The sequence below is a fragment of the Leucopleurus acutus genome, assembly GCF_964270905.1.
Source record: "Leucopleurus acutus genome assembly, chromosome: 3".
In the NCBI taxonomy this organism is placed as follows: Eukaryota; Metazoa; Chordata; class Mammalia; order Artiodactyla; family Delphinidae; genus Leucopleurus; species Leucopleurus acutus.
This window is the reverse complement of record NC_139145.1, coordinates 12,616,863-12,634,962: the sequence shown is the minus strand read 5'-3', so window position 1 is coordinate 12,634,962 and position 18,100 is coordinate 12,616,863. Positions and strand designations below refer to the sequence as shown.

At 58.2% G+C, this 18,100-nt stretch overlaps 3 protein-coding genes across 3 annotated transcripts in view; all 3 read left to right on the top strand.

Annotated features, from left to right (window-relative positions):
* The window catches only part of MYO9B (myosin IXB), an 88,646-nt gene extending 80,792 nt beyond the window's left edge, over positions 1 to 7,854 (top strand). The window contains exons 30-42 of the mRNA XM_082836105.1: positions 88 to 261; positions 371 to 412; positions 621 to 732; positions 1,498 to 1,571; positions 2,077 to 2,269; positions 2,380 to 2,508; positions 2,708 to 2,813; positions 3,095 to 3,226; positions 5,014 to 5,137; positions 5,648 to 5,695; positions 6,044 to 6,190; positions 6,898 to 7,021; positions 7,142 to 7,854. Of these exons, the coding sequence (XP_082692231.1) occupies positions 88 to 261; positions 371 to 412; positions 621 to 732; positions 1,498 to 1,571; positions 2,077 to 2,269; positions 2,380 to 2,508; positions 2,708 to 2,813; positions 3,095 to 3,226; positions 5,014 to 5,137; positions 5,648 to 5,695; positions 6,044 to 6,190; positions 6,898 to 7,021; positions 7,142 to 7,557 (1,821 nt within the window). The 3' untranslated portion in view covers positions 7,558 to 7,854. The remainder of the gene's footprint in view (positions 1 to 87; positions 262 to 370; positions 413 to 620; positions 733 to 1,497; positions 1,572 to 2,076; positions 2,270 to 2,379; positions 2,509 to 2,707; positions 2,814 to 3,094; positions 3,227 to 5,013; positions 5,138 to 5,647; positions 5,696 to 6,043; positions 6,191 to 6,897; positions 7,022 to 7,141) is intronic.
* Positions 7,855 to 10,098: 2,244 nt separating this feature from the next.
* On the top strand, positions 10,099 to 13,321 carry USE1 (unconventional SNARE in the ER 1; the record flags this gene model as incomplete). The annotated part of the gene is made up of 8 exons (XM_082835279.1): positions 10,099 to 10,239; positions 10,551 to 10,600; positions 10,744 to 10,822; positions 10,911 to 11,063; positions 11,803 to 11,815; positions 12,254 to 12,281; positions 12,713 to 12,887; positions 13,131 to 13,321. The coding sequence occupies 8 exons, from the start codon at positions 10,099 to 10,101 to the stop codon at positions 13,311 to 13,313; spliced, it is 822 nt and encodes a 273-aa protein (XP_082691405.1). The 3' UTR covers positions 13,314 to 13,321.
* Positions 13,322 to 14,447: 1,126 nt separating this feature from the next.
* On the top strand, positions 14,448 to 17,783 carry OCEL1 (occludin/ELL domain containing 1; the record flags this gene model as incomplete). Its single annotated transcript, XM_082836532.1, has 7 exons — positions 14,448 to 14,456; positions 15,560 to 15,640; positions 16,001 to 16,177; positions 16,300 to 16,499; positions 16,713 to 16,878; positions 17,124 to 17,177; positions 17,386 to 17,783. 7 exons carry the CDS (start codon positions 14,448 to 14,450, stop codon positions 17,506 to 17,508), a joined length of 810 nt encoding a protein of 269 aa, XP_082692658.1. The 3' UTR covers positions 17,509 to 17,783.
* Positions 17,784 to 18,100: the final 317 nt, after the last annotated feature.

Here is an 18,100-nt window from a genome sequence, read left to right as displayed (position 1 = left end):
GGAGGGCCCCCGCGGCAAGCCCCATGCCCTCCCCCGGGCACCCCCGTCTGTCTGTCTCACGGAGGCTCACACCCTGCATTGCCACAGAACGGGAAGATCCACGTCGGCTACAAGGACCTGATGGAGAACTACCAGATCGTCGTGAGCAACCTGGCGGCCGAGCGCGGCGAGAAGGACACCAACCTGGTCCTCAACCTCTTCCAGTCGCTGCTGGACGAGTTCACCCGCGGGCACACCAAGAACGACTTCGAGCCTCCCAAGGTGGGTGCTACCGCTCCAGGCGGGGGAGGGTCCCGGCGCCAGGACGTCGCTGGGGTGGGGGTGTCCCCAGGGGACCCCACACAGAGCTGGCCTTTGTGCTCCCTCACAGCAGAGCAAAGCTCAGAAGAAGAAGCGGAAGCAGGAACGTGCTGTGAGTATGTGTGTTCTCGCGTGCACGCGCACGGGTGTGCGCATGTCTGTGTGTGCGCCTGTGCACGCGGGCGGGTGTGTGTTTTCCTACCCGGCCTTAAGGGCCCCCGGTCCTGAGATGCCGCAGGCAGCGTCCCCACTGTGCGGCCCCGTGGCCACCTCGTTGGGGGTCCACCTTCCCACTCGGCCCCCCTCCCCCACTGCTGCAGGTCCAGCAGCACAACGGGCACGTGTTCGCCAGCTACCAAGTGAGCATCCCCCAGTCCTGCGAGCAGTGCCTCTCCTACATCTGGCTCATGGACAAGGCCCTGCTCTGCAGCGGTGAGTGCCCCTCGCCCACCGATCGCCCACCGCGCCCCTGACCGCCCCCCCCAGGCCCCCCAACTCCCACCGCACACCCCTTGACCCCCCACCATGTCCCCAACCCCTCACGGTGCACCTGGGCCTTCACCCCAGCTACAGGGCTGATCCTCCCAGAGCACTGCCCCTCACCACAGGGGCAGTAAGGCCGCACCTCACCCACTCAAACGCCCCGCTGTCACGCTGGGGCAGGGGCCGGTCCTCAACTGACCCCCAGGCCCCCCCCCAACTCCGCAGCCTCCCCTCTGCACGCCTACCTGGGCAAGTCACCCTGGGCCGTATCTCCGGGTCTTTGTTCATGCTGCTCTCGCTGCCTGAAGTGCTGGCCCCTCCCCCATGTGCCAGGCGAGGCCAGTCAGTCCCCACAGGGACCCTGAGAGCCAGGTGCAGCCCAGGGTGAGCCAGCCGGCCCCCAGTCAGGCAGCCAGGAGGTGGCCAAGGCCGGGTGGGCAGCCAGTCAGCCCCCAGGGGCCCAGGCTGGGTCAGGAGTCCTCTAGCACTGCAGTTTTCCCGCCAGGACCAGTCAGGGTTGGCTTTCTTTTCGGGCCAGGGTAACCCCTCCCCTTGGCCCCTGTGTGAGGAGCAGCCCGCCACTCCGTGTCCATCGTAAATACCCAGGCAGTTGTCGCTGTCCTGAGACACGGGGACAGGCGGCCACGGGACCCATGGGTCCCCGATGCGCCGTCAGTGACCGCCCTCTCCCCCTCCCCCACCATGACCTCCTAGTGTGCAAGATGACCTGCCACAAGAAGTGTGTGCACAAGATTCAGACCTACTGCTCTTACACAAGTGGGAAGAAGGTGAGCCCGCTGGGGCCGGGAACTTTCCAGAACACCTGGGGAGGAGAAAGGTGTGCTAGGTGCAAGGCCAAGGCTGGGTGTCAGGTGGGAGCACGGAGCTGGTGGGAGGGGCTGGTCCCGAAGCAGAGCGCACCCCGGTCCTGTCAGAGCCCCCAGAGGGCCCCCCAAAGCTGGGGCCAGGCTTGTGTGTGCACCCCAGGCCTTGGCCCTGCTCTTCCCCCCTCCAGGTGGAAGGAAACCCCTACCCTGCACGAGGGAGGCGGGGTCCTACGGGCTGGCACAAGCCAGGATCAGCTGGGCGGAGGGGACTGTGGTACTTCACACAGGGACCCCCTGCCAGCGGCCATCCGGGGACCTCCACAGCCCGGCACTTCTGGCAGCCGTGCAAGAGAGGACGAGGAGCAGGGGGGGCGGCGGCCACAGAGGAAGCCGGGCTGAGGGGGGCGGGTGACAGGGAGGACAACCAGCCCAGGCCTGACCCTCACCCCCATCCCCGTCGTCGCAGATCGAGCCAGGCACTGAGCCGGGCCACTTTGGCGTGTGCGTGGACAGCCTGACCAGCGACAAGGTCTCAGTGCCCATCGTGCTGGAGAAGCTTCTGGAACACGTGGAGATGCACGGCTTGTACACCGAGGGCCTCTACCGCAAGTCGGGTGCCGCCAACCGCACGCGGGAGCTCCGGCAGGCGCTGCAGACAGGTGGGTGCTGCGGACAGGTAGGTGTCAAGGGCAGGAGGGCACCGCGTGGGGCTCCAGGCTCGGCCCTCCTGCCTTCCCCGAGCTCACCGGCCGCCGCGCCCTCCCCGCAGACCCCACGGCAGTCAAACTGGAGAACTTTCCCATCCACGCCATCACCGGGGTGCTCAAGCAGTGGCTGCGGGAGCTGCCCGAGCCCCTCATGACCTTCGCCCAGTACGGCGACTTCCTCCGCGCCGTCGGTGAGTCCCACTGTGGCGAGAGCCGGCAGGTGGTCGAGGTCGGGGCTCAGAGCCTCGAGCACGTGCTGTGGCCGGTCAGGGAGGACGGACCCCCGTGCCCCCAGCTGAGAAACCGGGCCCCAGACAGTGGGAGGCTTCACGGTGCCCTGGGGCCTGTCGGGTGAGGGCCGCAGGGAGCTGACCCCCAGGACCCTCCTAGAGCTGCCAGAGAAGCAGGAGCAGCTGGCCGCCATCTACGCCGTCCTGGAGCACCTTCCAGAAGCCAACCACAACTCCTTGGAGAGGCTCATCTTCCACCTGGTCAAGCAAGTGCCTGCCGTCCTCTTGCCCCGTTCTCTGGGGGGTGGGGTCCCAGCAAGAGCCCCCCCACGGCGTTCCCCGGGCTGGCGTTCTCTGGTGGCTCCACACCAGGACGTGCGCCCATGCTGGGGGGTCCAGAAGGGGGCCCCCGGCTTCTTCGTGGCGCCTCTCCACCCTGCAGGAGCGAGCGTTTCTCACCTCCCGGCTGCAGCAGCACTTTCCCGGGATCTGGACTCTGGTCTTGGGGCTCCCTGTGGCCACCCCCTAACTGCCGCTCGCTCCACAGGGTGGCCCTGCTTGAGGACGTGAACCGAATGTCACCCAGCGCACTGGCCATCATCTTTGCGCCCTGCCTCCTGCGCTGCCCCGACAACTCGGACCCGCTGACCAGCATGAAGGATGTCCTCAAAATCACCACGTGAGTACCAGGACCGGCTGGCCGCCGCCCCGCAACATGCACTCGGGGCAGCCGGGCCAGGGATCCCACAAACGAAAGAGGAGAGCCCTCTCCAGAATCCTGGGACTGGCCTGGCCTCGGCAGTGTGTAAATGTGCCTGCAGAGGAAAGTCTAGAAGAACACAGCCCGATCACAACGGCCCCGGGAGGTGTCCTGAGCACTGGGGTCCTGGGTAAACTTCGTTTGGTCTCCCCACCCTTCTTTCTTTTCTAATGAACACACGTGACTTTTGTACTAAAACCGAACTTCTAATGAAGTCTGCACGTGCGCTGGCTGCCGTGAGCGGCGAGCAGGGCTCTTCTGACAGACGAGGGACAAGAAGCAGCCTGGCCTCATGGGGGCATCGTAGGGCTCACACATGCCCAGACCCAGGTGGAGACCTGGCAGCATCTCCTCAAGCAGCAAGAGCATCACTTCTGAGTTCTCTTGAGGGTGAAAAACCAAAAAAGGGGAGAAATCCCTCATCTTCTGTCCAGGGTGAGGGGCAGATGGTGAAGCCCCACATTCCCAGCCTCTGGGAGCAGTGAGAGCCTGCAGCAAACAGAAGCGGTTGTCTCAAGGTTCCTTCTTCCCCACAAACGATCTTTGAAAGTTCTCAGAAAGTGCTTCAAAAAAAAAAAAACAGTTCTCAGAAAGTGCCTCAAGGGAATTCCCTGGTGGTCCAGCAGTTAGGACTCCGTGCTCCCAATGCAGGGGGCCCAGGTTCGATCCCTGGTCAGGGAACTAGATCCCACACGCATGCCACAACTAAGATCCCACGTGCCGCAACTGAGACCCGATGCAGCCAAATAAATAAATTTTTTTTAGAAAACACGAAAAACAGGAAGTGCCTCAAAAGAACTCAGAAAGGGACTTCCCTGGTGGTCCAGTGGTTAGGACTCCGTGCGTCCACTGCAGGGGGCACGGGTTCGATCCCTGATTGGGAAATTAAGATCCCGCATGCCTCGCAGCACACCCAAAATATAAAAATTAATTAAGAGAAAAAAAAAAAACTCAGAAGGTCAGCAGACATCCATCACTAAAAGGACAGTGTTTAGACTTCGAGTTGTAAAAATAAGAACCTGTCACCCAAGGCGGTTTCAGGAGGCAAAGCACAGGAAGGCCTGAGGGCTACGCCTGACAGTGCACACCCCACACCCCGGGCCACACTCAAGAGATCAGTGAACAGCTGCTGGTAGGCAGAGTGGAGGAGAGTCCAGTGTGGCCCTGACATTACCTGGGCAGCGGTATGCTGTTGACGGATTTGCTTCCAGCATGTTCCTTGGGTTCTTTTTTTTCTTATGTGGTCATGACAATGGGAAACCTGAGTCATGACTGCCTCTTCATCCAGTCTGAGTCCATCCGGTCCCACCACACCCTCCCTGCCTCGGTACTGACCACTGAGGCTGGCCCTGACCACTGAGCACATGTGCCGCGGGTCACAGTGCAGTTTTAGAGCCCTTGGGGCCAGCTGCCTGCAGCCCCTGGGACAAATCACCCGACCTCCATGGTACTGTACTTCCTCCTTCAGACGAGGAGGCTTATTAAGACAAGGATTCAGGCTCAGAGAGGTGGGGTGAGCTACACGAGGTCACACAGTGAGTGAACTGGGGCCACGATGGGAGCCACAGCCATGTCCGTGGCCCTGCCTGGTCTCTGGGTCTCTGTCTCAGCCACCATGCCCCAGTCTCGGGCCAGCATCTCCGTAGATGCAGGCCCCCATGCTGACCGTACCCCCCAAGGCGGTAGCTGAGTCGCCTTCTCCACAGGTGCGTGGAGATGCTGATCAAAGAACAGATGAGGAAGTACAAAGTGAAGATGGAGGAGATCACCCAGCTGGAGGCTGCTGAGAGCATCGCCTTCCGGAGGCTCTCTCTTCTGCGACAAAACGCTGTGAGCAACGCAGGGTGGGACTTCGGTGGGGGCGGGGCCACCGAAGTGGAAGTGGGGACCCGTGGGCGGGGTTTGGACATTGGGCGGGGTCTCACTTATCCGTCCAGCACACTCTCCCAGCACACCCTGGGCCACCGGCAGCCTGACCTGGGGCCTCGTGGCAGCATGTTTAGGGGCTGATTCCTCACCTCGGCCGAAAGACCACCATCCTAGCTCAGCCTCAAGGCCAGCTGCCGCTCTCAGCAGTGGGGGTCCTGTCACCTACTTGGTGGTGGTCCTGGTCATCCTCCAGCCATGTCCCGGGCTGACCTGGGCCCCGCCCACAGGGGAACGTTGCCACAGCAGAAGTGGCCTCACAGTGGGGGCTAGAGGGATAAGGGGCCCGTCCCGGGCTCCTGTGGGAGGATCCTGTCCTTGTCCCGACAGTCAGACGTGGCCTTATGCTCATGACTAGCGCCTGTGCCCTGGTCATGGCCCTGTGTGGTCACCCACTCTTCATCTCTCCCCCAGCCCTGGCCTCTCAAACTGGGGTTTTCGTCTCCTTATGAGGGGGTCCTGGTATGTACACGTACGGTGGGTCCTCCTCGCATGTCTCCCAGTGCGGTGCATGCTGGGGTTCCTCTCCACCCCTAGGGTCCTCGTAGGATAGACCGAGCGTGTCCTAACCTTCTGGAAGTGCATGCTGGGGGAAACCCATTGCCTGTTGATTGCCTGTGCTGAAGATGACTAATGAGCCACGTGCCGGCCGCCCGGTCCCTGCATGATCCCCGGAGAAGCCTCTCTAAGCCTAGCCATCCATGTCAGAACTAACCTCCCCTGGGCTGCCTGCACCACCCTCTCTCCAGCCACGAGCACTGACCCCACCCACCCGGAGGGGCTGGCCAGACCTGCCGCTTCTCTTTGCAGATCAAGAACCCCAAGACCCGGATGAGCAGCAGCGGTGGCCTGGAGGAGCTGGGGGTGCTGCCAGAGGAGGAAGTGGCCGGCGGTGAAGAGGATCGTGAGAAAGAGATCCTAATTGAGCGGATCCAGTCCATCAAGGAGGAGAAGCAAGTGTCTCACCGAACCCTTGCCACACTCGGCCGCCCTGTCCAGCCCCCATCCACTGGCCCCACCCCCACTATAGGGAATCTGGCTGTTAGGAAGCTAATGGGCTAGGCTCAGTCCCGCGGTCCAGTGCCCACCTCACGGGGTGCTGCTGTCCTAAAACACAGCCTCAGCTCGTTAAACCCCTGGCTTGACCACAGGGAATCACAGTGGCCCATAGGGAGAGAAGGGAAACAGACGGGTGATGCCTGAACTTTGTCTTAAAGTTGGCCTTAGCTAGGGCGATCCACCAGTTTGTTGTCCGGTCAAGATGGAAGTATGAACGGAGATGCTGTTTAAAAATTATGCCAGGAGAACAGGTGTAATCCAGGCCCCCTGGGCATCCTAGTCTTAGGAATAGGGTAGGGCACTCCAGGCAGAGGGAACAACGTGTGCAAAGGTCCTGAGGCAGGAGCCCCTCACTAGCTGAGTACTAGGCCAGATGCCTGGCTACCCTCAGCAGCCTGACACCTTCCTCACATGACCTTCACTGAGTCAGGGGCATTTTGGGCCAGGTGTGCTTTTGGGGTTGGGTTTCGGGTGCTGGGAGCAGGGAGTCCCCTCCAGGACCAGGATGACCTACTCTGTCCCCTACTGGCGTGGCACTTTTCCGTGGGGGCAGTCTTCCACCATGGAACAGCCTTGGACACTGTGACCCTCTCATCCTCAGGGAGGACATCACGTACCGGCTGCCAGAGCTGGACCCTCGGGGCTCCGATGAAGAGAACCTGGACTCAGAGACATCAGCTAGCACCGAGAGCCTGTTGGAAGAGCGGGCTGGGCGGGGGGCCTCGGAAGGTCAGTATTAAGGTAGCGTCTGCTTTTTTCCTTCCCACGTCCACACCCAGCAGGCCCCCGGGCGAGGGTCCGTCTGCCGGCCCTGAAGCTGCAGTAACCCTGCCATCTGTCTCTCAAAAGGGCCCCTCGCGCCTGCTCTCCCCTGCCCCAGCGCACCCACCCCGAGCCCCCTCCCCGAGGCGGCCGCCCCTCCTCGACGAAGGCCGTCGTCCTTCATGACGGTTAGAGTGAAGACCCCCCGGCGGACCCCCATCATGCCCACGGCCAACATCAAGCTCCCGCCCGGCCTGCCCTCCTATCTCCCTGGCCGGGCACCAGGTGCCCAGGAAGCTGCCACCCCGGTGAGGCGCCGAGAGCCACCTGCTCGCCGCCCAGACCAGGTACACTCTGTGTATATCACACCCGGCACTCACCTGCCCACTCAGGGCCCTCAGGAGCCCCTGGACAAGGACGACCGGCCACCTGGGACCAAGCGGAGGTACTCGGACCCCCCAACCTACTGCCTGCCCCCTGCCTCGGGCCAGGCCAATGGCTGAGGGCCCACAGCTGTCAGAGTCCGCATATCCAAGGACGGCCCGGTGCCAGAGCTGGGTGCCAGAGCTCCAGAGCCAGCATTCAGTGGTCTGAGAAGGATCCGGAATGAAAAACTCCAAGAGCGATGTGAGGTGGGCACCGACTCTAAGTGAGTGCAGGCAGGGAGAGGCCGGCTGAGGCCCGGCTGCCCTTGCTGAGCCCCTGCATCGCACAGAGTTGCCCGCCCAGAGCACTGAATCATGGCGGGCAGCCTGGCATCTCCCAGCTCCCCTTTTGTACGTTTTTCTGGTCACTGTTTCTTTGGGCGTGGTTTACATAACTTTAAACTGTAACAGCCTTAACAGAAGACCAAATTGTTTTTTTATATGTGTATGTACAAACTTTTATATTAACGCCCTGCATCTCCCTTATAACCTGGACATGAGTCTTCAGAGTAAAGGCCACACAGCCGCGAAGCTTTGGAGGCTCAGACCCACACTGAGGGACAGCTCGGGGGACAGTCTGAGGGCTAGGACCCTGCACGAGGGGTTTGGGCACTTGTGGCCCCTGACTGCCCCAAGTCTGTCTTGGACTCGTATTCTGGCCCGGCAGTGGCCACCTGGCCGACGTGCATTCGAGGGAACAGCGAGCCTTCCGTAGTGATCAAGACTGTTGGCTGGAGCCAGGACACGAGGTGGTAGGCAGCCTCCACTCCAGGCACCACAGACCTCACATCCCAGGGAGACTCGAAGGTGGCCATCACTCCTCCTTGGTCCACTGTGCCCTGGACACAGGAGGCTGGAGGAGGCCACCCTTGGCACTGCCCGCCCCATGTGGCAGAACAGGAGCCCGCAACTCAGGACCACTCATGGGTGGGGAGGGCAAGGCCTGGAGTTGTATGTCCCTACAAGTCTACAGTGACAGCCTGGACATCTGGCATCTCCGGAGCGGGGCTCCCCTCCTGGGCTCAGCCCACTCTCCAGACACCTGGACACATGGCCCCAGACCTGGAACAAGAGGCACCCACACCCACAGGCCATGTGAAATTAAAAAAAAAAAGTGCCTGAGAAGTGTCTGCATGCAGTTCCTATTCAGGCCAGCTCCAGGCTGAAAAAGCAGGGGTTGGCAGGTGGGGGTCAGCCCTGCGGCCTCAGCCAAGAGGGGTGCAGGGCGGAGATTGGGCCCCTTGCCTGGAAGGAGCTGCCTTGTTCCTCCAACCGACTTTGCTGTTTGTTTGCTGGAATTTCACACATACTTTTCACACAAGGGATGTGGGCTTTGCTGGAAGTTCTTTTTATTGATCCAGAAAGCTGGGAAAGCAGGCAGCTCCTGGCAGAGCCACATTCAGTGAGCAGAGCCTGCTGTCCTGGGAGCTGCCTCCTGTCACACCTAGCCTCTCCCCAGCTGGGGCTTAAATGTCAACTGATGGGGCCATCCGCCGTGGGTGGGGCGTGGGGAGTCAGTCCTGGTGGACCCACTACAACCAGAAGCAACACTACCACCACCACCACCCCCAACCACCACAGAAGAGCTCCCAGGTTACAACCAGATGGGCAGTTGTGGGAACTGGCTGGCAGGTGGGTCCTTTGGGGCGGGGGAGATGGAGACCATGACAAACCGGAGTTTCAATGGCACATGCAAGGAAGAGTTGGTGGGCTAGTCCAAGGCCACACAGCTGGGGTGGGGCGGGGCTGGGATTCAGACCCTGCCCTGTCTGCCTGTAGAGCCCCCCTTTATCAACACCGAGTTTGGTCTCATCCATGGTACGTTACAGGGCATCAGTCCCACCGGTGTGACCTGGACACAGGTGACCTGAAAGATGGGGAGATGGTTAAGGGCTGCATGCCAGGCTTCAGTCCTTGTGAAGCCCCCATCCTCACCCTGTCCACTCCAGGAGGGAGGACTCGAACAAGGGGCCTTGGCTTCCTGGGGACACAGTGGGGGGGTTCCGTCCATGGGGGTCTGGGCATTGGGGGTGACCTCTCACTCCCAGGTTTAGCCCATGTCACTGCCACACTGCCAGTTTCCCAAGGGAGGAGACAGGTCCAGAAAAACTTAAGAAATTCGTAGAAGGCCACGGTGGGAGGTGGAGTCAGAGTCAGGGCTGGGACGGGATATCACAGCTGCAAAAGTTTGGAAATCATAGCCCGTAAGTCTCGGATTCCTAAATCCCAGGTCAGAGCCTCTCCCCCAGGAGAATCTCCCCCAGGCTACCTGGATGCGGAAGAGCTCAGTGTGGGAAGAACCCGGGAAGGAGTGGGGAGCGGGGGAGGAATTTTGAGCAGGGGGTAAGTAATGAGCATGTCACGCGTTGCACGTGGGCCTGAAACGAAGGACTCGACCCTTTCAGCCCTTCCGGAAGGGTTAAGATGCTCGCGAGGATAAGCAAGCGATTGAGTCCTGAGTAAATACGGACTGGATGGCGCTTCTAATCGAAACAAGACAAGACTGAAAGAGCAAACGCCCAAACAAGAACGAGAGAGCCCCAAATAAGAATGAGAGAGCAAACCGGGAACTTCCGCCCGGAAGGAGGCCAACGAAAGACACTTCCGCCATCTCTTAAGATGGCGCCGGCGGAAGAGGCGGGTAACCGCGGGGTGGTGATGGCAGCGTCGAGGCTGGAGCTGAACCTGGTGCGGCTGTTGTGCCGCTGTGAGGCGATGGCAGCGGAGAAGCGGGACCCGGACGAGTGGCGTCTAGAAAAGGTGAGGGAAGCCCGTGTGTCCGCGTACAGCCCGAATCCCGGAGGGTGGTCCCCGCAGCCGGAGGCCACCGGGCCCGACTCCCCCACCCCGCCAGCCAATGAGGCCACGCCGCTTCCGGTTGGCTCCGCCACGTCCGTTTGCGCTGCTCCCCCGCCTCCTCCCTGGGGCCCAGCTGGTCCCGCCTCCTTGATACTTGGCTCCTCCCGTTCCAGCCCCGCCCCCGACCTGGCCCCGCCCCTTGGTGGCTTTAATCCCTTTGAGCCCGACGGTGGTGGGGGGCACTGGGCTGACACCCCACTTTTCGTCCCCAGTATGTGGGAGCCCTCGAGGACATGCTGCAGGCCCTGAAGGCACAGGCGAGGTGAGTGCAGGCGGCCACAAGTGTTCAAATCCGGGGCAGGGAGTAGAGTCCGGAATCCCTGGTCTCCAGTCTCTCCCTGCTAAGACCCTTCCCTGAACTGGGGACAGTGGGCAGGTTTTCTGTTTCCTCTTTTCCCCTTCCAGCAAACCGGCCTCCGAGGTGATCAATGAATATTCTCGCAAGGTAGATTTTCTGAAGGGGATGCTGCAGGCAGAGAAGCTAGTGAGTAAGGGGCACCTCTGTCTCCTCAGCCTTCATCATGCTCATCTGGGACCTGCCCCTCTGGTGACCCCTCTGCCCTCTTCTGCAGACCTCCTCCTCAGAGAAGGCACTAGCCAACCAGTTCCTGGCCCCTGGCCGAGTACCAACTACAGCCAGGGAACGGGTACCTGCCACGAAGACAGTACACCTACAGTCACGGGCACGGTACACCAGTGAGATGCGGAGTGAGCTGCTAGGAACGGTAGGGCTCCCTCCCTGGTCCCTGGGAAGCTTTGGTTGGGGACAGGAGTTCAGTGCCTGGGGGTGGCCAGAACAACAAATACTGTCAGGTGCAGGGATCCTAGGGGGCCCAACAGACTCTGCCCTGGACCATCAGAGAAAGCTTCCCAACAGAGAGGCACTGCAGCCAGGGCTTTGCTAGATGAATAAGAGTTTTGGTTCAAGGCAAAAATGGCACATCTCTGCTTAAGCCCCAGAGTTGGCCAGAGTAAGGTTTGGCCCCTGCCTCACCACACACAGATGAGTTTTTTCATCTGTAAAATAGGATGACAAATGCCTCTATGAGCACTTTATGTGGATCAGCTAAACCCTGCAAAATATGAGCTATTGTTTTCAGTTTAAAGATGAGAAAACTGGGCTTCCCTGGTGGCGCAGCGGTTGAGAGTCCGCCTGCCGATGCAGGGGACACGGGTTCGTGCCCCGGTCCGGGAAGATCCCCCATGCCACGGAGCGGCTGGGCCCATGAGCCATGGCCGCTGAGCCTGCACATCCGGAGCCTGTGCTCCTCAACAGGAGAGGCCACAACAGTGAGAGGCCCGCGTACCGCCAAAAAAAAAAGATGAGAAAACTGAGGCTCAGAGGGCACAGGACTTGTCCAGGGTCCTGACTGAGGGTGGGGAGTTTCTGGGAGCAGAGAGAACAGAACAGGTCTGGGGGCATGGCAAGGTGGGTGACTTCGTGCCTCTCCTTTTTTCCCACAGGACTCTAGTGAAGGTGAGTCATCCTGAGCAGAACAGGACTCAAGGCCTGGGACAGACATGTGTCCTTGCTGCCCCACACCTCACGCCTAACCTGGCTCCCACAGGGTCTTCCACAGCCCAGGGAGAGTGTGTCCAGGGGCATTACCGGGTTATGCTTGGAAGCGGTGCTAGGACAGAGGAGCGGCCCCCAGAGGAAACAAAGTTGGACACTCCCAGCCCAAGGGGCCAAGGCTGGCTAGAGGGAAAGGACTTGGGACCTGGGGGAGCCCAAATGAGGAAAACTTCCTAGAAGGGAATACTCTGAAGCCTGATCAGGAGCCCGCCCACTGGGGAGCAGACAAGATGAGAAACGGCATTATGAGTAGCAGACACATCCCAGGCAGTGGTCAGGAAGCTGGAAAACAACAAACCAATTCTCTCCTTCTTCCTGCTTGGCCTGTTTTGCTTCCAGAGCCTGAACTGGATGTGAGGAAGAGAATGTGAGTATCTTCAGCCCTTGGGCAGCATTGGGGGCAGGGGAGTTGGACAGACCTTGGGCCACTAAAGCGTCACCACGAAGCATCTAAACCACCAATCAGGGAATTCCCCAGCAGTCCAGCGGTTAGGACTCCATGCTCTCACTGCCAAGGGCCCGGGTTCAATCCCTGGTCAGGGAACTAAGATCCCACAAGATGTGCAGCGTGGCCAAAAATTTAAATTAAAATTAAATTAAAATTAAAAAAATAAACCACCAATCAAAGGCCACTTCTGAGGATGCTCTTCCCAGAAACCAAGGCAAAAAAGGGGAAACAGCCCCAAGCAGGGCAGTGGCTGGAACCACAACCTCTGGGTTCCTTGAGAACATGTTCGTTTCTTCCCTCCTCCCCCCACCACCCCTCCTACCCACCTGTCTCTCCATCTGTGGGGTCAGTGGGGTCGCAGGGCCCAGGCCAGGGGATGAGAAGCAGTCAGCAGCCGAGCTAGACCTCGTCCTGCAGCGACACCAGAACCTCCAGGAGAAGCTGGCGGAGGAGATGCTAGGCCTGGCACGGAGCCTCAAGACCCACACACTGGCTGCCCAGAGTGTCATCAAGAAGGACAACCAGGTATGAGGACTCTGGGAACTCTAAAGCTTCTGCCCTGGGGCGTCAGAGAAGGCTTCCCAGCAGAAGGTCTCTATGGCTGGGGCTTCAATGGATGAATAGGAGTTTGGCAGAAGGCAAAAATGGCATTCCCAGCAGAGGAAACAGCACTGGCAAGGGCCAAGAGGTGTAGATTTGCTCCAGTGCAGTAGGAAGAGGCCACACTTGGACCCAGTCCTGTTGACATTCTCCCCACCTCACCCTCAGACCCTGTCGCACTCACTCAAGATGGCCGACCAGAACCTGGAGAAGCTGAAGACAGAATCTGAGCGGCTGGAGCAGCACACACAGAAGTCAGTCAACTGGCTGCTCTGGGCCATGCTTATCATCGTCTGCTTCATCTTCATCGGCATGATCCTCTTCATCCGTATCATGCCCAAACTCAAATAAAGACCTGGCCTGGCCCGCCTCACCTGTCCTCTCTCTGCCCTCCACCCCTGTCCAGGGGAACCTTTGGGGTGGGCAACTTGATGGGAAGGCCCTTGGTGCCCCTGAGAGCCACAGAGAGCACATGAACAGGGGAGGAAGGATGTCAGGCTGGGGGGGGCGGGGGAGGAGGATAGTGCCTCAGCAAACCTACCTCCCGTTCCCCCCTGGTACCTGCCTCACACTGGACAAGGCAGGGCCCCTAGAGGCCCCACGAGCTCCCAATCTGATAGAGCCAGAGTCAAACACACACCTGTGGGGTCAGAGTAAGGTCTGGAGGGTGGGGGAGGAGTGGGGCCATGCGTGGAGGCCAGCTTGGAGGAGGGGTGTCAGTGCTGGGCCTTCCTTGGGATTGAAGGTGATAATTCAGAGACAAGGCTTAGCCCACCCACTGCCACAGCCTAAGATCTTAGGACATTGCAGATGCTTCACATAGTCATTCAGCAAACACATGAGAATCAGTGGAGACCCTGCCCTGCCCAGGTCATAGTCTGATCACTTCAGACAAGAACTGGGTGGGCATTGGAGTTGGGACCCTGGAAGGGATTATTGAGCACGAGTCCAGGGGAATTGTGGGTCCTGGGCTCTGCTTACCCCCACTCCAGATGTCATTGGCAAAGTCTGTCAGGGGGGTGACTGAGGGAGCTTGGGAAGGAAGAGTGGACAGGAGGTGTCTGTCCCAAACCATGGGAGCATGACATGCATGGAGTTGCCCATGTGGACCCCACCCCCAAAACCACCAGGAAGAGCTTTTAAAAACTCTAGTGGCAGTTTTTAAAGCTTTTCTGAAAGCTCTAGTGGCAACTTTTAAAAACTAGATCATAAGAAGGAGGCTCGTGCTTGTGACTCAGGGATGGTTCATTATTAGGAAGCATTAGTGGCCACATTAATGCACCAGGAAACAAAAATCAAAGGGTGAAATGGTACTTTGTACTGTTCACAGCATCCATTACTCAAAGTCTCTTAATTAAAAATAAGGAATAGATGGATGTTTTCCTCATTGAACTGAAAAACCTCAAGCCAAAGGCAGTGTTGAGTTTAACGGGCAAATACTCGAAGTTTTGCCATCAGTGAAGAAAGTGAGGTGGGGATGGGGGGATGCCCACGGTCCACCCACCCCCTCACTTGATTTAATATTGTCTGGAGATGCTAGTCAATGAAACTAGACAAGAAAAAGAAATGAAATTTTAAAATGAGAAAAGAGGTAAAATTATTTGTAGATAATGCAACTGTCTATATAAAATATCCAAGCAAACTAACAAAAAGCTATTTCAATAAAAGAATTTAGTAAACCAGCAAGGGACTTAATGAATATTTAAATTAGTTTACTATATGCAAAAAAAATAGCTGCAAAATATATTGGAAGATCCCATTTATAATAGTAAAAGATACACTATCTGGTTAAATTAACATCCTTGATATACAGAAAGCTCCTAAAAATCAAAAAGAAAGAAAAAAAAAAGACTTGCAGGAAATAGGAAAAGAAATACAAATGGTTTCTGAATTTTTTCACACACCATATTAGATTAGGCAAGATTTAAAACTTTGAAAATACACTTACAGGAAACTGATACCATTGAGGTTGCAAAGGTTGTGGGAAAACCAGCTGATTAGAGCATCAATGGCACAACCTCACTGAGGAAAAACTTGACAGTATTTTTCCAAATTAAAATACACAGGTCCCTTTTGCCCGGGCAATTCTGGGCAATTCCACTTCTAGGAGTTACACATAATCCTCCACAATCGGCCAAAGAAATGTGCACTTGAATCTTTTTTCTACAGTATTGTCTGTAGTGAGGAAAATGTGTCATTGAATTAGAATCTCTCTGTAAGGAGACACAATTAACTGCTGCCTCTGGAGACAAGGGTGGGTGAGAAATTCACTTTGCCCTGCGCCTCTTTGCTATCTGAATTTTCTAAACATGCCTCCAATAATTATTTAAAGAAATATTTTAAAAATATAACCGCTGGAAAAAATACATATAACCGCTGAGTAAATAGATAAATACAAGTTCTCCAAAACCACCAGTTTTTCAGACATAAACTGAGGGTCGGAAAGGGTGGGTCACCAGCCCCAAACACACAACAGGTAGAGGTCTCTGTTGGACTCTGGGCAAGGGTGCGGTTCCACTTTCAGGTTCGCCAAACCCCGCCCCCTTGCCGCCAGCCCCGCCCCCGACCTGCGGAGCGACCCAGCCAGTTGAGTCCAGCCTGTAGTTAATGCACTACACGGACTCGAGCGCCTCTCTTCGGGAGCGGACCCAGACTCGGAGCCCCATACGCTGGGACAGGTGACCCCGGGAGGGAGTGGTTCTTGCGGCCCGCTGCCGGGCCGGAGATCCCGGGGGTCTTCTCGGGGGCGGTGTCCACGGGCTCCACATACCCCTGCGGCAGAGGTTGCGACCGCGCAGGGGTTAACGCGAGCCAATCCTGGGCTGCGTGGTGACGTAACGGTTCATAGCGCTCTTTCGGGTTACGCACTGGGCGGCAGGGTCTGGGGATCTCTGAAGGCCAATGGCGTGCGTCTATGCAAATGAGGGCGGAGCTGGAGAACGCGCCGCTGATGGAGAATTGGCCGTTCCGTGAGCAGCTTCCCCGTGAGTCCTCCCACCTTACCCTCCTCCAATCGCATCCTCCTCCTGTGTCCACAGTCCGCCCGCCGACCACCCCCGCCACGCGCGGGCCACGACTCCTCCCGCAGGGCCCGCCCACCGGTGCGGGGACGCCCGAGCGGCACCACCCCGAAGCCAATGCCCACCCGGGAGGCCCCGCAGACCCGCGGCTCCCGGGGGAACTTGCAAACCCGCCCTCCTGGCCCTGGTCCCCCGGTGAGTCTGAATGGGAGGAATGTCCCCAGGCTGAGCCTAGGCAAAGGATACATTCCCCCCTGTATAATGGATCCCGGCTGACCCTCGTTAACTCCAAACCATGATTCCTGCGGCATCTGCAGCGACTGGTGCCTGGAGGCCTCGAACCCAGCGCGCCCCGCCCTCTGTGCCAGCCTCAGCCCGGAGCACACGGGACAAGGCCCAAGAAGATTATATTTGAGGATGAGCTGCCCTCCCGGACCCTCCTGGGCTCCAAGAAGTCTGTTAGAGCCGTTCCCGGGGGACATGGGCCTAGGCCCCACCCCGTGCCTGACTATGAGCTGTGAGTGCCCCCCTGTGGTTCCTGACTTCTGGGAACATGGAAGGAGCACTGAGGCTGGGGCTTTGACAAGTGAATAAGAGTTTACCAAATAGTAAACAGAGAAAAAGGGCACTTGGGGCTAGGAACCCAACATGGACAAAGAAAAATTACACTGATTGGGGAAAAGAGAGGAATTCTTTACACTCATACTCTGATCCCCTGTCAACCTGGTAGTAAGTATCCACCAGTGAGCAACGAGAAGGATCGGAGCCGCTATGCTGCAGTGTTCCAGGACCAGTACCCAGAGTTCTTGGAGCTTCAGCAGGAGGTGGGCTCTGCACAGGCAAAGCTCCAGCAGCTGGAGGCCCTGCTGAACTCACTGCCCCCACCCCGAAGCCAGGTTAGCACCCAGGTGGAAACCCCCATCCTACAACCCTTCCAGGTAGCCCAGGCCTCCGGAAACCCACTGGGCTCAGATCTCTGGGCCTCTTCCTCCTCCAGGCTGGGCAGGCACCACAGCACATAGGCCAAGATCAGCCCTTGTCAAGATCAGCCCTTGTCCACTTTGTCTGTCTGAGCCTCAGTTTCCCCATTCCTCCTTGGGTCCTGTGCTCCCTGAGCACCCCCTTCCTTCTCCTTTGGCAGAAGGAGGCCCATGTTGCTGCCCGTGTCTGGAGGGAATTTGAGAAGAAGCAGTTGGTGAGTCATGCCTCTTGAATCCTACAGCCTGTCCTTTGCACCCCCCTACACACACACACACACACTCCCAGGAGGCTGGGACACTTGTGCCTGCCCAGTTTCAAGGAAAGAAAACTGAGGCTCAGAGAGGAAAGTGCAAAAGGTCAAGCAGCTTGAGAGCCATAGGCCAGACTGCCACAAGGACTTACCTGGATCTTGCCCTGCTCAGGACCCCAGCTTCCTGGACAAGCAGGCTCGCTGCCACTACCTGAAGGGCAAACTAAGGCACCTCAAGACTCAGATCCAGAAATTCGATGACCAGGGAGACAGCGAGGGCTCTGTGTACTTCTGAGTGTCCTGGCAAACAGGCAGAGGGAAACATTGGAGTCGGGGTGCCACCCTGCCCTCGCTTCTCTTCCTACCTCCTGGCCTTAGCTCTTGCTATTGCCCTGCCTGGGGTAGCCGTCCCTGATTTCAGATGCCTTCGCCCTTGAGGCTGAGATCTGATGGTCCCTCCTCCAGGAAGGCTTCTCAGGACCTCCTCCAGGACCCCCATGGAGATCCCAGATCTCAGCCCATCCCCTGGAAGAGGTCCTGCTCTTCATCCCAGTGGAATAAACACTTATTAAATACCGACTGTGTACAGCTGCTTGAAACTCCTGATTTCACTCGTTGTCACCAAAAAATTGTTTTTCCATTTTCCAGAGGAAAAAAGTTAAGGTTATGAGAAAGGGACTTGTCCAGGGTCTCTGGGTGAGCTGTGAACCCTAGTCTGTCTGGGGGCGCTCCCTCTCCTCTCAGAGCCTTCAAGTGGGAAGCAGAGGGGCTGACATCTAGCATCACCTCCTTGGCCAGGAGGGTCCCCTGATGTCCACTGCATGCCAGGCCCTGGGTAGAGTGGATGGGACACAGGTAGCACCGGGCTCTGTGTGGGGCCCTGTGAT